Here is a 17,412-nt window from a genome sequence, read left to right as displayed (position 1 = left end):
CCACCTTCCCTTACTTAGGTAAAATGAAGCATGGTCCCTGTAAAGTGAAGAGAAAAAACAAAAAGTAAACATAAAGCCCAAGAGATTATAATGCCAAATTGAAGACATCTATGAATATTAATTTGTTTGAGATTGAACTATTTGCTTGGTGACTATGATATCTACTGACAAGAAAGATAAATATTTGTAAGAAATTGGCAAACTGAATTCTTATACGGATATAAATTTGAGTCTGTCTTGCAATCACATATTCTAACATGCATGGACCTTGAGCCCGATGTGATTGTTAGAGCTGTCTGAACCAGTTTTCTCTTCATGTCATTATCCCCAAGAAAATGCAAGTTGAGCTTTTCTTCCCCTAAATTTTTGCTTTCCATGAAGTTGTTGACTATTTCAGGGAATAAGGAGCGACAATGAGTTTCTTGGAGAGCCTTCCGCCAAGGCAAAGCATCCCTTTTGCCCGGTTCTGTATGTTGATTGGGTTGGGCTGCTTTGAAAGTGAAAAGCCCATTTCTTAGGCTGTGTTCAAGAACAGCAATGGTGGAGATTTTTGTTATTCTACACTAACCATTGAAATGATTTCTTAAATCTATTTGCTTCATTTTTGTCTACTTCAAGCATAGATAATTAAAAGCCATGCAGGGTGAATCATAAGCTCTGGCCAGAGGAGCTTGAAGCAGAGCCTCTGGTTAGAGATGGCCTTTGGTGTGCCCTGTGTCTTTTCAGAAGAGGACGAGCTGGATGTGCCCAAAGACATCAGTGTCCGAGTCATGTCATCCCAGTCGGTGCTTGTGGCCTGGGTGGATCCTCTCCTGGAAAAGCAGAAGAAAGTTGTTGCATCAAGGTATTTTTGCACGTTCCTTTAAGTATGAGAAACGTGGGCTTTCCCTGAAAAGACATGAGGCTGAATGGTAGAATATTCCATGGCAATCAAGACTCTGAAGCTACCAGGGCCTCGTGGAAGCCACAGGGCAAGACCTCACATCTCACTTGCTCACGAGTTTTATCTCGGGTCTGGAATTTTCCTGGATTCTATTTTTTCCTTGGCCCCTGGTTGGGTTTTGTTTCATCTCATTGCTGTTCTGTTCGTGGGCAACCTCTGCCTTGGGAGGAGCTTACTGATGCGTGGCAGTGAGGTGGGTTTTTATGTAGAGTGGAAGATTTTGTATGATTCCTTAGCAGCTCCTCAACTGCTTCCCATCCATGCATAGCGAAGCATACCTTGCTTTCTATTAGACCATGATGAAATGCTACTCTGATTATTGTGTTCATTTGCAAAAGCAATAAAAGAAAAAGCAATTGTAAGGTCAGATTAATTTTTTTATGTTAAAAGGCCTCTAGTGAATATAGCCATCAATTTTTTGTGTGTTCATTGGCCAAATGCATATTATATATAACCAAGAGAAAGTAAAAAATTTGGTGACTTAGTTATATTATGTATTCAATTTTGAAACTATCAGCACCCAGGAAAGGGCAATATATTTTTACATGAATGGAATATACTGCTGAGATTACATATGTATATATGTCTATGTATCTATAAATATATGTATATACAAGTTATATACACATACACACAGAGATACATAAAAGCTAACATTCATATATGTGTACATATAGTTATTCCTGTTAAATTTATGGCTTCCTTGACGATCTGCTGGTTAAAAAGACATCTGCTTCCTTTGAAAGACCTCAGGAGGTCCGTAGTGTTCTCTCTAGCCCTCTGGCCCTTCCCAGCACTAACTGTCCTGATTTCCATTTGGGCTTTGGTTTCACCATTTTGCTGAAAAGCAGCAGGCGTGAGTTCTCTTAGCAGAACTGCTTTGTTGATTGGCGTGCCATGCTGGCAACTGAAGATTTTGCCTGACTTATTAAACATAATGAATAGCACGTTCATAATGCTTTCTAGTGCAAAGAGGCCGTGAAGAAGATTTCTATAGAAAGGAATCCCATAAGCAGCACAGGCCACTCTCAGAGTGCTGAGGATGTGTGCTGTTTGGGTTTTGAGCACTTCCAGGTTCACTCACACCACGATTCTCTCCCTGGAACACACACCAGAGTACAAGCTCCTCTGTCTTGCTCTATTTGTTACACATTTTTGCCCCATTTCATGGTAATAAGTCTACTCAAAGCCACATGTTCTCTCTCCTCCTGGATATATAGGAAACATGCCTGTTGCCTCGTGAAATTAGTCTTTTTAGTCTTTCTTTTCTGGAGAGCTGGAATACTTGGGCTAGTTCTGGTCCTCAGTGTTGTCCCTCTGTTCAGCGTGTGTGTGCGTGTGCGCACATACACACATACACACACATATACACACTAACACACACCTGATAAGGTGGTTGCCTCATAAAATCTGTCCCCTTCATCCCTTCCCTTTCTGATCTCTGCTTGCTCTTTTGAGGACCATGCTCCATCTTTCCTGGTCTTTTTTAGACACCTTTGCTTGGAACTTAAGTGGATTCTTTGAGCCCATAACATAGTCAAAAATTTAGATTTTTCTCCTCTTTGGTTCCCCTAGTTACCTCCACAAGTTATTACTTATGGGGAAGGGAAAAAAGCAAGGACTCTAGCGATGAGCTGCAGAGACTCTGGTCAGCTGGCCGCACTGGTGCATTGCGTTTTCTCATAGACAGTACACCGTGCGCTATCGAGAGAAGGGGGAATCCGCCAGGTGGGATTACAAGCAGATTGCCAACAGGCGTGTGCTGATCGAGAGCCTGATCCCAGATACCGTGTATGAATTTGCAGTCCGTGTCTCCCAGGGTGAAAGAGATGGCAAATGGAGTACATCTGTCTTCCAAAGAACACCGGAATCTGGTCTGTATTTGAAATAGCCTTCGATTTTCTATTTGGGAATAGCTCCTAAAATAAGATTTAGGCAGTGGTGACAAAGACCAGCATGGGCATTCTTTTTTAAAGTCACATTAACCCTAAATCTTAGTAGTATTTCTACTTATGAATGCAAAGAAGTTCGGGTTAGTGTTAGGGTTTGAGTAAAAAAGAATCTAAAAAAAAAGAGAAAGTCCCAGAAGTTAAGGGGCTGTTCCTTACACCCGTGTTTTGTCCTCTGCTGTCCTTTTCTGCTGGCATGTTGTCCTGACCCCTGGAGCACATAAAGTGCCAGTGTCTGGCAGCCATCGTCACCGTCATGTGTGAGGATGCCTGAGGTGCTGCCTGGCTCTTGATGTAGGCGGAGACACTCTTTATTCCTGGGCTGAGCCTGTATTTGAGTCCAGGGGTGGATTTTGCTGTGTATCCAAGGCTATGGTACATTTCTTTTCAATGTTGTCCTAAAAGTTGTATTAAAAGAAGTTGGAACTGGATTTTAATCTTTTTTGTATATTTCAATATTGAGCCATGAGAGAATTCTGAATTCCTGAAAGCACTTCTTAGATAAGTCTAAATTCACTGTGGGTAGAAGTGACGTAAGTTGCTCTACTCCACAAAGAGCATGTGTTGACATCTCTCTCTCGTGTCCCCGACTCACACACAGGAACTCTTTGTTAAGCAGTGTGTACCCAGGGACTGTGTGCCCTTGACTTTTAGGATATCCGTTCGGCATCGTAAAATGTCTGATTCCTTGTAGCTCCGACCACTGCTCCTGAAAACCTGAACGTGTGGCCTGTGAATGGCAAACCTACGGTTGTCACCGTGTCCTGGGATGCGCTGCCGGAGACTGAGGGAAGAGTGAAAGGTAGGGACCTCGTCCCCCCCTCGCTAAGTCGTGTTGACTGCCTCAGATCACAGCTTTGGTGACTGAAAAGGAAATAGGAACGCAAGGTGCACTAGAGGTGCTAACTCCAGGGGCAAAGATGTTTCAGGCGGGATTTTTGTTTTCTACGATCCAAGTAGCTACGAAGGGGATTCTTCTTCTCTACTTCCTGGAAGCAGCTTTTCGGTGTTGCCCTCAGCAGGGATGCGTTTCATTGCATGTGTCTGACGTCATGACCTTTGCCCATCCTAACAACATCTTTTTTTTTTTTCCCATGCTACAAGCTTTTCATTGTGCAGAAAGATTATGAATGTAGGAGTCAGTGGGAGACCCTTTAAAAGGACTGTGAAAGCTTTTAATGGATTTGAAAAATTTAAGTAGTAATTTCTGAAAAATGGATTAATTCCCTGTTTTTCATTTTTTAGTTATTTATTTAGGTCAAGAAATGAAATACACAGGTCTTTTGGTTCAACGTAAAAAGCATTCCAGAAACTTGCAGAAGTGTGGAGACCTTTAGAACCACGTTGGGGTTTTCCAGACGTTGCCTACACAAATGCACCACACACAGGGAGAGAATAAAATTTTTATTCAAGAAAAGAATATTTTTTTTTTGTTGCTACTAAGGTTTGGAAGCCAACTTTCTAATATGTCCAGAAACTATGAAAAGTTTGTGTAAGTTTTAAAAATCCAGAAAACGACCATCAATTTCTTTTGAGAATTTAGTAGAAAATAGGAACTAGTTCTTAGAATGACTGATCATAACAATCCTGTAGGACATGGAGGGTGTCTTTTTATGGGACAGTAAAGTTAAGGGAGGTCCATGCAGAAGGGTGTTTTCTACACTCAATGCACTATCAAGTTCCAGTTTTTTTTTTTTTTTAAAAAAAGATTGTACTATCCTTCCTCATTCTGCCCACTGGAATAAATTAGAAAGAGAATAAATGTTTAGTTGTGTTTTTATGGCCTTGTTTTTATGACAAGCAAGATATTAGTTCCCTGGGTATTCAGTTTGGAGCTGCTGAAAAGGCCTATGAAGTGGAATACAAACAGCTTTTGGCTGACTACATTTTTAGTCCTAAAAAAGACAAGTATTGGTCCTCTTGTGAATTATTACCATGCTGCTCATTTGTTCTTTTCCTCTCCCATGTCCTAGTTTATATTTACAGCTTTTCAGTGAAAGAAGCTCCTGGTCATCAACTAAATATTGCGGGAAAGATTAATAGCTACTGAGTTTTTCTATGATAAAGAATCCACGTATCTTAATTCTACCTAGTTTTCACGAGGGTGTTGTGATGGATTAAAATTCATAATTACATTTGCATAAGAAACATAAATCACAATAGGAGACTATATGCTTTGGCATGGTTATATATTTTTTTTTCCAGACACATTGAATCCATTAAAAAATTTGAATTACAAAATTTAATAGACAGTAAGTCCTCTTAATTCTTAGTTTTGACCACTGCAAATGACTAGTGTGCTATTTTCAATGAGAAAAGAATGCTCTTTTTCCAGACAAATGCTGTGAAAGCATTTTAGTTGAAAGTTTTTAAATTCATGTACTTTCTGGAGATTAGAGCTTAGGAAAAAGAAAGGCTCTCCCATGCTCCTGATAATTGCTTGAGTTTTCTGTACTTCAAATTAATTTTTTAGTTAAGTCATACTCACATGAATTTGAAAAGTTTTGTAAATCCCAAGTTCCTTGAGATTAAAATAGCATAATACTTTTCAGTTAAAGGTTAAAATTATGCTTTTTCAAATATGACTTCATATGTTACAGTCATTCCATGGAAAAAGATCTTTTAGCTTGCCTTTCATGGTTCAGGCCTGATACATGTAGCTAATTAATGATGGAAACATTAGACATCACATAAATCTATTACTTAGTAACTTTTCTTCACAGTTTAAAAATCTGTGAAACATCCTACCAGCATATATTGAATAAGAATTTTTATCATTCCTCTAAAAGTGAATTATATTCTAAATATGGAAATTGTCTGGCTTAACATACTAGTAAAGGTACCCCAAGTTGGTAAACTGAAATTCTGAAAGATGTCAATAGTTACACAGAAACAATTCCTAGCAGATGACACCTGGTTTGGTTTTGTTTCTCTATTCAAGATAAGCCAATCCATCATAGCTAGTTAGTAAATAAATATTTTTAAAAAACACTGTCAATGTTTCTGGTATATGTTATGAAGACTGGCCTCCTGGGTTCCATGCACTTAGTTTGGCTGACATAGCACATGGCCAGCTCATGAACTGAATAGCGCTGTCTGATGCTGAGTGGGTGTGAGTTCACCTTCTGCTGCATCCTCTGCTCCCGCCATTGACTTGGCGTGCATTGCTAGCATGTTAATTTTTAGTAATGCACGTTCTAATTCATCCTGCCCATACAGTCTGTCTGCTGGACACAGGACTGTTTTCAGTTTCCTCCTTCCAACCGTCTGCCAAATCATTTCAGAATACATTCTTTCATACGCCCCGGCTCTCAAACCATTTGGAGCAAAGTCCCTCACCTACTCTGGACACACTACTTCTGCCCTGGTGGACGGTCTGCAGCCTGGGGAACGCTATCTGTTCAAAATCCGGGCGGCAAACAGGAGAGGCCCGGGGCCACACTCCAAAGCCTTCATTGTCACTATGCCAACAAGTAAGCACCGTGTGTCGCGGCTCTCTCTCTATCTGTCTCTGTTCTGCTACTTGTTTTGTGTTACTTTGAATCATGCTTTTAGGTTTAGAACTGCATGGTTGATGATTATTTTGAGGGGGAGGGGTCAGGTTTGCATATCAACTTCTAAAATTTCTTTCTGGTTCTTTTGGAAATCAATTTTCCCAAAGACTAAAATGCTTTTGATTGATTTTAATGTTAATAATTATTACAGTATCATCAACGTATGAATTATACCATTAATTTTACATCATGGTTTAACTTGAGGCTTATGTTGACTGGGAAAGAACATTTTTGCAAGTGTAATGTGACATTTTTCATTGCTAGCCTCTCCTGCAGAGCATTTAGCAGTTTCAGATTGTATTCCATTAGTTTGGAGTGTAGCTTCACCCAGGAGGATTTCGGTTGTCTGGTTTATCTATAATCAGTTGTCCAGTTATCTAGTCAAAACCAACAAATTCATAAAGATCCCCAAATAGACTGGACTGCTTTGGGAACATGTTTTCTGTTTTGTTCCTCCACATACAGGCTAGATTCCAGAGCTCCCTCCTTCATTATGTGCTATGAGGATTCATGGTGTGCAGCCATTATTAGTGTTATCCTAGGACAAACTGTGAAATAGATGAATATCTCAGTGCCCACCACACTGCAATATAAATTTCCTGCCCATTATAGCATCCCTTCCTCTGTGGATCCTTCTCCCAGTGCAAAGACAATTGTAGGGAATGTTGCCTACCTCGGGAGTCTTTTCATTTTAAATTTTATTTTGGAATTGTAAATGTATCCATTGTGAAAGGAATTTTAAGCAAGAAGGAGGAAGCACAGGGAACTCTTTGTAATGCCTCAAAAATGGCAAATTTGTTCCTCTCCCCAGTCACTTGCAAGTTACTCACATACATTCCCATATAATTTTGAGTATAAATCACTCAACTTTTGTATCTGGGTTATATATATATTTTTGCCTGTGAAGAACACCTATAATATTTTTGTACTATATGGACAATAAGTTATTTTAAGAAAATCCTACATAAAAATTTGCATTTATAAGATCAATAAATTATAGCTATACCTTAGTAATTTGGGGGCATTAGTTACAGGACCCCCCCCCACCGCCAAAGGATGCCAAAATCTGCAGATGTTCAAGTGCCTTACATAAAACAGCATAGTATTTGCATATAACACATCCACCCATATACTTTACTCCAAACATTTTTTATCAAAGTTGACTGAATCTGCAGATGCAGAACTCATGAATATGGAGGACTGACTATATTTCAAAATTCCTGCAGATAAGAAGTTGTAAGATAACATGATTTAATGTATAGATGCAATTCTCATATATTTTCTAGGACTACATCTGTTACTTACAGCAAAATATGATTTTAAAAAAGAATATTATAATTGGAAAAATAAGTTTCCAGTATTCTAAGGAACTAGAGGTGACCAATTATGATCACAATGTGGATCACCTGCATACTCCATCTTAGTTACTCCCTTTATTTCATACAGTTTTTGAAAAAAAAATGTTTTAACATCAATTCTTTAAAATCTGTTACAGCCAGCACTAGTGAGTCTGATGTTCAGCAGAACACCAACGATAACTGGAAACCCAAGAAACCGGAGCCTTCCTCACCTTCTCCCAAAGATCCAGGCAGAAATATCAAGGACCCTCTCCTTGACTTGAAGAACAAAATACTGGCCAATGGCGGGCTGCCCAGAAAACCCCAGCTTCGTCCTTGGAAGACTGAAGAGTCAGATCGGCAGTCCACGGAGGTCACCGATGAGGAGGAGCTGGATTCCCTGGAAAACCCACCCAAGTTGCCTTCAGAGACCCAAGACCAGAGGCGAGCCCCAAGGCCACCAAGTAGATCTGGCCAGTGGCTTCCAGGCAGGACTCCAGCCAGAGCCCGAGTGCCACTGCTGCCCCGGAAGGAAGGCTTAGATAAGCGTGGCCCCTCGTTGGTCACCCATCCTCGCCCAGCAGCTACCCCCTCTGCAGAGTCCTCTCCTGGCCACCACCAGGCCCCCCAGGGGCCCTCTCCCCACCCTGCTGGGGGACCCTCTGACAGCTCTATTGACAATGACTCGGTGGACCAAGATGAGGACAAGCAAGCTGAAGGCTCTCTCTACCCCAAGGCTGCCTCACCCCAGCAGCCGCCTTCTAAGAACCCAGCCCAGGCTCGGCCGGCCCTGTTCCCCAGCCGCCAGGGGGCCTCCAGCATCCTGAGGGACAGAAGCCCGGTACACAACGGTGCAAAACCAGTCTTCCCTGCACGAAGGACGCCCCAGTCTGGGGCCATGGAGGAAGATTCCAGAGCTCCAGCCCCACCCTCGAGACTTTCCCCACCACACAGAGGCTCATCTCGCCTGCGGCCCACCCAACCTCACCCGGGGCCCCCTCTCTCCAGGAAGGATGTTAATGGTCAGGAGTCCCCTGCCACCAATTTCCATGCATCCTCACAGTCTACCCTGTCTTCCTCGGACTCTTCTCCTCTCTCTTCCAGGACACAGGTCTCTGAGGAAGTGGACACGTCTGATGACTGGGGAGGTGGTGACCGGACCACAGAAAACACTGGGAGGCAGGCAGAGGCCACCACCCCAAGCCTGAGGGCCCGACCTGCCTCTGGACCCCTGAGTTTGCTCCGGAACAAGGCCTTTGCCTCCAACGGCAGGTCTTCAAACAGGCTGACCAACGGCCAGGGGCCACGGCTGCAGCCCTCTACCTCCCCGCAGTCCACCATGGCTTCCCGAGTCCCCTCCAGGGGTCGTTCCCAGCCAGCTTCCCACTCCAGACTTGGCTCAGATATCCATGGAGATGGAGAGGATGAGAAGCCACTTCCAGCCACGGTGGACAACGATCTCGTGCCGCCCTCCTCCAGGCAGCCCACCTCTCGCGGCTGGGACTCTCTAAGAAGAGACCCCCAGAGAGGAACCAGCCTGTACCGGAAGGAGCTCACCCCCGAACCCCCCAAATCTGCAACAGATGCACATCCTCAGGGCAAATCCTCCTCTCTGTCCTCTAAGGCACAGGACGTTCAACAGAGCACGGACGTGGACACCGATGGTCATTCTCCCAAAACGCAGCCAGGGTTCACGGGCCGCCAACTGTCCCCTGCTCGTCCTCCCGCAGCAAGGTCGCAGCCCTACCCTGGGTCCAGTGTTCCTAGAAGGACGGCACCTGACCGGACCTTCGAAAAGCAGCCCCCTCCACCGGTCTCCCCAGCCCGGCACCAGTCCCCCAGCCCCCAGAGCCAGGACGCAGAGCGGTCACTTTCCCAGCCCAAGCTCGCCCTGGCCCATGCAGGGCGTCCTCGCCCCACGTCGCAGGGCGGCGCCCACTCGATCTCAGACCCTGACACAGCGAGCTCCCGAGGGGGGCTGCGCCCGGCTGCCCAGGGCCAGGACCGGGACTCCCAGAGCAGCTACGAGGACAACAGCACCGAAGTCGAGGCCCCCGATGTTCAGGTCCCCCCCCACACTGCCCGCACGAAGGATGCCACCCCGTCCCTGCCCAAGCACCGTCAGGTGGCATCTTCCACAGGGACAGGTGACGACAAACCCCAGCGTGGCCACTCAGGCTTCACTGTGCGACCCAGCCGGCCAGGTGGCCCCCACACCCGCGCCCGGGCCCCTGGCAGGGCCGGGGTCCAGGCCACACCCCGGAAGAAAGAGCCTCCTTCCAAGTGGCCCTTGCAGCCCAAGTCTCAGCAGTCAGTGTCCGCCGAGGAGGAGGACGAGGAAGAGGAGGACGCGGGATTTTTAAAAGGAGGAAAGGAGGATCCCCTGTCTCCCTCTGTTCCAAAGTGGCCTTACTCCTCTACCCCCAGGGGCAGCAAACATGCGGACGGGAGCCTTGCCAAGGACAGGACTGCCATCGTGCCTGCTGCCCGAGGAGGGAGCTCTGCGCAGGAGGAGCACGCCACTCCTGGGAAGCGACCTCCTCTCCCACCTCTGGGAAGTCCCCCCAGAGTGGCACACCTCCCCACCAGACACCCGCCGCGCGGCTCTGCCACCCCGAGTCCCATCCTGAGCACCCAGTCCTGGCCGCGGTACACCACTCACGCTCCTCCCAGCTACTCCTCCACCACCCCGATGCTCTCCTTGCGCCAGCGTATGCAGCGCAGATTCCGCACCCCTGTCGCGCGCCAGCCTCCTCCGAGACCTCCTCAAGTGCAAGGTAACTGGTTTTTGAACTTTTTTTTTTTTTCCTTTCTAAGGTAGTCAGTAGTTTTCTTGGCTATTCCTGAGAATGATATACTTTATTGTATTGAGCCTCTACTATGTGCAAGCACTGTGTTTAGAGATTTGCAGGTACAAATGTAATGTCATCCCTTTAAGTCTGTTAGGTTTTGCATTGTTACCCCCTTTTTCTTTACATGAGGAAGCCAGGGCTCAGGGATTAGAGGCAGACCTGCCATGATACTGTCTGAGATGCAGTTATAGCCCCAGACACTAATTCCACTGCTCTCTGTTATTCTATACTAATTGAATCCCTTAACAGATGCTCTTTTTGCGGGGAGAGTGTGGGGTACCAGGGATTGAATTTAGGGGCACTCCACCACTGAGCCACATCCCAGCCCTATTTTATATTTTATTTAGAGACAGAGTCTCACTGAGTTACTTACTGCCTCACTTTTTGCTGAGACTGGCTTCAAACCGGTGATCCTCCTGTCTCAGCCTTCCAAGCTGCTGGGATTACAGACATGCGCGTCACCACGCCCAGCCTTAACAGATGCTCTTTTTTTTAATTTTTTTAATTTTTATTTTTTTTATTATTATTATTTTTTTTATTGTTGGTCGTTCAAAACATTACACAGTTCTTAATACATCATCTTTCACAGTTTGATTCAAGTGGGTTATGAACTCCCAACTTTACCCCGTATGCAAATTGCTATATCACATCAGTTACCCTTCCATTGATTGACATATTGCTTTTCTAGTGTCTGATGTATTCTGCTGTCAGTCCTATTCTCTACTATCCCCCCTCCCCTCCCCTCGATGCTCTTAATCTGTGAAAACATGTCACAACCCTGATGTTCTTTTCAGTTCACTTGCCAGCATGTATTTAAGGAATAAGCAGTAACAAATTAGAAATGTAGGTAGGCTTGTCTTGTTCTTGTTCTTCTCTTCTGCATTCAAAATTCCCAACCATACTCTGGGATAAATTCAAATGTCTAGCATATGAGGTGCCCTGATATTGCCATTGGTGAATGATGTCTAAAACATCCTTAAAATGTGGGTTAAAGATAATTGTCACACACAAGCGTCAGACAGATGTTTGCCTTGTACTTCCCTAATATAGGCTGAAATGTAGCTAGCTTTGAAGCCTAAGTGGGCCTAAGCGGACCCCAGAGCAGGATCTACATTACTTACCATAAATTTGCATTCAAATTTCAGTTAATCCTGAACTCTCCTGGCATGTAATTGGAACTTCATCAAACTTTCATGAAGTTTCATAATAAATATATTAGTATTTATTAATCCATATGATGCCGTGTCATTTTAGCCTAATGCAAAGATGGAACAATGTACCACATTGAGGGAAATTTCCCATGAAGACTGATTATTTTAATTAAAGCTAAAACCCTGATAATAGATGTAAGCTCATCATTCCCTGTACATAGTAGGAACTTGTTCAGTAATTGATGGGTAAATGGAAGAGTGAAAGAAATATGTCTCTGACCTGCAAATAGTTGTCAGAAAGCCTACACACTTTCTCCAGCAGGTGAGGCAGGACCTCAGAGCGCTCCCCCTGAGTCTCAGGTGGACTGCTGTAGAGGAGCCACATAATATCCAGGGCTGCACCTCTTGCTTGCTCTCTTAGCAAGTCTTTCCCAAGCAGCCTACAGGGTTCAGCAAGCTTGGAGTCAGCATTGCACATTTATTCTTGGCTGCTGCTGATTGGCACCTGATTCAGCCAGAAATAGTAATTTTGATTGGTCAAAAATGCTGAGAAAAGCAGGACAGCACACAGTACACTTCAGAGATAATTTTCCCCATCCTTCCCACCACCCTTTTCCCTCCAACTTCCAACTGGCTAAAATAAGGAAACAGCTACTAAGGTCTTAAGCTTTATATGGCAAAGCTACTTAAGTAGCATTTTCTTGTTTTCATCCTCAGTATTGTCAGAACAGAGGGACTTCTCTGTACTTTTGTAGACATTCTTATTTATCATGTAGAAGTCACAGTATAAGACTACTGTTATCTAATATACAGAAACAATCGGTTTAAAACTCTGTTCAGTGTTTGTTTGAAATGATGTGCTACAGCCTATGGTATGAAACCAATGGTTCAGGAATGTTGAATTTACCCAGTTCTGTTATTTAAAAAAAAATTTTAATCTTTGCACTGTGTAGGTTATAATGGCAGACCAAAAGTAGAAGAGAAAGTACTTCCTGGTAATAATGGGAAACCGAATGGACAAAGAATTATCAATGGCCCTCAAGGAACAAAGTGGGTAGGGTAAACTTTACGCATTCCAGTTATTTTCATGCCATTGGGAAGAGAAAAATGAATACTGTACCAATAAATCAAGTGGCCTTTTTCTTTTCTAGTTTTAACTACTTATATGTGAAGATGCTTGAATACAGTTTCTTTTAATGCTCAGAAAAATCTTTGGTTGTCTTGAGTAACTCACCAGTTCCTCTTACAGCTCATAGATGAGACCTGAGCCAGTCCTTCATTTGCCGTGACTGGTGGAAAGACACACAAAAATGTGGCCCAGCCACAGCCTGATGAATGGCCTCTCAAGTGAGCTCACTTCCCCCTATTCCCCCGTTTTGTTTATTACTTTAAGTTTATTGTTTGATTAAATATTAGACATATTGTCTGTAAGTTGTCTCAAATACAACTTTGTAAAAGTTCCTTTGTAAAAAAAAGCAGGGTAAAAACAAACAAAAATCCCTAAATCAAATAGATATTTTTTTATCGGATCAATTTTTGAATCATAATTCAACTATTGTTGTTTGATTACAATTTAAAACAGGCATTAATACTTTATATATGTTTAAACAAAGTCACTTTTGAAAACCCCTGCCTGGGGTTAAGATAAATGTTTAGGGGATTTCTGTGTGTTGTGGGTAATGGACAGGATCCTTTACAATGTTGAGACATTGAAAACATTCTTTAAAAGAATAAAAAAAAAAATTCCTGGTAGAATTCCCAGTCCAAACTTTCCATTTATGATGGCAGGGTTTAGGAAAGCAAACAGTATTAAAGGACTTCATAAAATGTTCAATCATAGTTGAGCTAAAGATGCATTTTACCATTTCTTAAAGGAACGAACATTTAAATAGGAAGAATGAGAATTAAAGCAAAATTTCATTGCAAATAATCTTGGATTGAAACGGTATGGGGTGGATTTCAAAAGTAGAACTTTTATAAACCTTTCTTATTTTTATTACCAAAACAGCACCCAAAAAAGTGGCCCGTTTATAGGACTTCCTCTCGGCATTATTGTGCAGAGCAGTGATTCTCAATGTTAGCCAGCTCAGGGTCCCTGGAGGCTTGTCAAATACAAGCCCAAGGGAGGACCCTGATTTGTGTATTTGACAAGTTGCCAGGTGATGGGGATGCAGGGAGATTGCTACTCCAGGACCACCATGGAGAAGAGCCAGTAAAGAGTGTGAGCTTGTTTCTTAATAGAGATAATAATATTTTCCTTCATTTTAAAGTTTCTTAGAATATGATATACTGCATTAGGCAATAAAATAAAAAAAATGGTGTCTCATTTAATAATCAAATTTGAATTTTAACATTAACAGTAAAATGGAAATGTAATGTTTTTAAGTGCTAGTAATACATGTTCATTGCAACAAGTTTTAAAAATTCAGAAATGGATAAAAAAGAAAATAAGCATCTCCCGCCCCTAACACTGTGGTCTCAAAGATCACCGCTGTTGATGGTTTGGGGTATGTCCTTCCAGATTTTTTTTCCCCTGAATTTTGAGCTTATATGCCAAAATATACATATATTTTTTTGTTTTTGTAAATAAATCAGTTCTGAAATCTGAATGCATATCAGTGTAGGTCACTATATAGAAAATCCCCATGTCCCTTTTATTGGCTGCCTATGGGCCATGATTGATTTAATCATTTCCCTCATTGATGGATCCTAGTTGTTTCCTAGTTACCCTAGACATAATATACTAAATGGTAAAAGTATTTTGAACATTTTTGTGTATTTGAGAAACTTAAAACAATTTACATATTTATGGGTAAGCAATTATAAGACGAAATATGACTGTTCAGCACTTTTTTTCCCTCAAACCTTGTAAACTGTACTGACGAAAAGAAATGTTTCCAACTCACATTATGGTTTCCTTCTGTGAAAGCTTCGTACATATGTGCAACTAGTTGGATGAATATATTTTGAAATGTCCTATACATTCTTTAATCTGTGTCGTGGGTTTAGGTCGTGGATCTGGACCGTGGGTTAGTGTTGAATGCGGAAGGGAGATACCTGCAAGATTCACAGGGAAATCCTCTTCGGGTGAAACTGGGCGGAGATGGGCGCACCATCGTTGGTAAGTGGGGGTGAACTGGCCACAGGATGAGATTAGCGGTAGCAAGATTTCCATCTCCTGGCATGACTTCATCTTTAATGGCTGCTCTGGTCTGCTTACTTTTGGCCACATAAGAAGAAGATTCCTTGAGTATTTCCCATGAGGCTTTCCTTATTCTTCCTGCAGACTCTACCCTCCAGAAACGGGGTCCTCTACCTTTCTTCCGACACTGGCCATTTAGCGCAGGGGTCCGAAAACTGCCGCCCACGGGCAGCTCCCGACCACTGCCTGTTTTTGTAAAGTCTGTGAATTCAGAAAAGCTTGCATGCTTTCCAATTATTAGGAAAAAGAAAAAAAGAAGAATATGTTGTGACTTGTTCGTCCATTACATGAAATTCACATTTCAGTGTGTCCTTACACAGAGCCTTGGAGCATAAAGACACTCTTTTCTGCATCACTCAGACCTTGTGCGATGCCCTGTTGTGTTCTAGTGTCTTTGCCCTCCGAGAGTTCAGCTGAGTAGTTGCAACAGAGACCATGCAGCTTACAAAACTTAAGATGTTTATCTCTAGCCCTTAATGGAGAAAGTTTGCCACCATGGCCCTGAGTGACACTTTTCCTCCTTGGGAGTGGGAAGGAGGAAAAGGACAAGCTCTTCCCCTACTGAGCCTCCTCAGGCCGAGGGGGCATACTGAGGAACGATCCTCAGATCTACAGGGTCCCGGGCAGTATAAAAGGCCCAGGAGCCTCCGGGAAGCAGCAGATGCTGCCCTCAGGTGATGTCCTTTGAATTATTCCTTTGCTTCTTCTGACTGAAACAATCCATAGGCTCTGGGAAGACACTGTCAGGCTTTTCATTTCCTCTGGATTGTTCCCCTTGGTCATGTAACTCTTGGCTGGTTTTGTTTCAGATCTAGGCGGGACCCCCGTGGTCAGTCCTGACGGCCTCCCACTCTTCGGGCAGGGGCGACACGGCAAACCCCTGGCCAGTGCCCAGGACAAGCCCATTTTGAGTCTTGGCGGGAAGCCGCTGGTGGGCTTGGAGGTCATCAAAACAACCACCCGCCCTTCTACCACGACCCCACAACCCACTACCACAACTACCACTGTGCCCACCACCACCACAACACGGCCCACGACGGCTACCACCCGTCGCACGACCACCACCCGCCGCACCATCACCACCACCCGCCCGAGGACCATAGTCCGAACCACTACGCGGCCCACCACCACCACCACCACCCCGGAACCCACCACCCCGGAACCCACCACCCCCGTCCCCACCTGTCCCCCTGGGACGCTGGAACAGCACGATGAGGATGGCAACCTGATAATGGGCGCAAACAGGATCCCAGAGTGCCACCCCGAGGAAGGTAACCAGCTCTGTTCTAGTGGTGACCCTGTGCTGCATCTCAGGGGTCGACAGCACAGCAGCGGGAGAGCTGTCTGAACCCCAGCAGGTTTGGTTGAGGTGCTATGGCACAATCAGTCAGCCAATAGGAAACATTGTGCAGGACACCCCTACACGACAAAGCTGTTTGCTGGTCACTTGACATTCAAGATTCACCGGGTGTTGTATCCATCAGTCCTGTCACGACCCAAGTCCAAAGCTTAGCTGAAACGTGGGGCATTATCAGTTGGACTAGTGTTTCCCAAAGTGTCTCCCACTGGATGTTAGTTCAGTATTATTACATTTTAAAGAATGGGAGAAAGAAAGGTCTGTGATTAACATGAGATTTAAGCGAGGTTCGATAAGTTTCTCACTGTGGGACGTTTAGAACAGTCTCCCTGTGGCTCTCAGAGGAGAACCCTTTCTGGAGCACATCTGGTGGCTGAGCATCTCACCCGCCACCCCCTATGGAAAACGGGAATCCTCCCCTGGCGAGGCGTGGCACAGCAATGGGCTCCCCACTGGCAAGAACATGCTGCTTTCCTGCTTGCCCAGCTTGATCTGAGTATCTGGCTGTCTTTGATATCTGTCTGTCTGTCTTCCTACGGGAGCGGCTCTTTCTCCCTGCAGACTGGGAGCTAGAACATGTTTGCCCAGGTCCTGGTGGAGTCATTGTCCTTCCTGCTCAGGCTCCTGTTCCAGCTGCTTGGTAAGAAGCCATCCTGGGTTTGCATCAGGCAGCAGAGATGAATAGCCTTCTTTCCCTCAGGCTGAGATGAGTCGAGGGGCGGCCATGACACTAAGGCCGCTTTAGGCTCCTGCAGAGGGGGACCCTTCGTCCCAGGAATTGCTTCCACACCTTCATCGCGGACGGGGAGAAGGCCAGCCAATGCAAGCACGAAGGCTGGACCCCAAACGAGAATTCTTTCATGGAAAATTGTGAAACAAATAGGAAAACATGACATCTGAAAAATTCACACCAAAGAACAGGGGAATGATTACAGGGACGAGGACCACCTGGAGGAAACGCACGGCTGTTCACAGTGAGTACGAATTTGGATTTGTTAGTATTAGAACGGCTTCTTTCTTCTGCATACATTAATGTGCTTGTTTTTAAAAGTAGACATTAATTAAAA

General features: G+C 44.2%; 1 protein-coding gene across 3 annotated transcripts in view; it reads left to right on the top strand.

Moving 5' to 3' along the window:
• Positions 1 to 17,412, top strand: part of Fndc1 (fibronectin type III domain containing 1) — an 84,706-nt gene that overhangs the window by 42,624 nt on the left and 24,670 nt on the right. For 2 of the 3 annotated variants that reach the window (XM_040283509.2, XM_078018801.1), the window contains 8 exons: positions 727 to 844; positions 2,630 to 2,817; positions 3,587 to 3,694; positions 6,177 to 6,365; positions 7,942 to 10,560; positions 12,740 to 12,840; positions 14,796 to 14,907; positions 15,798 to 16,259. In XM_040283509.2, the coding sequence (XP_040139443.1) occupies positions 727 to 844; positions 2,630 to 2,817; positions 3,587 to 3,694; positions 6,177 to 6,365; positions 7,942 to 10,560; positions 12,740 to 12,840; positions 14,796 to 14,907; positions 15,798 to 16,259 (3,897 nt within the window). The remainder of the gene's footprint in view (positions 1 to 726; positions 845 to 2,629; positions 2,818 to 3,586; positions 3,695 to 6,176; positions 6,366 to 7,941; positions 10,561 to 12,739; positions 12,841 to 14,795; positions 14,908 to 15,797; positions 16,260 to 17,412) is intronic. The other variant, XM_078018800.1, reaches the window with a different exon arrangement.

This window comes from Ictidomys tridecemlineatus, chromosome 8 (genome assembly GCF_052094955.1).
Source record: "Ictidomys tridecemlineatus isolate mIctTri1 chromosome 8, mIctTri1.hap1, whole genome shotgun sequence".
NCBI lineage: Eukaryota > Metazoa > Chordata > Mammalia > Rodentia > Sciuridae > Ictidomys > Ictidomys tridecemlineatus.
Note: the sequence above shows the minus strand (reverse complement) of the source record. Positions and strands in the feature narration are given on the sequence as shown.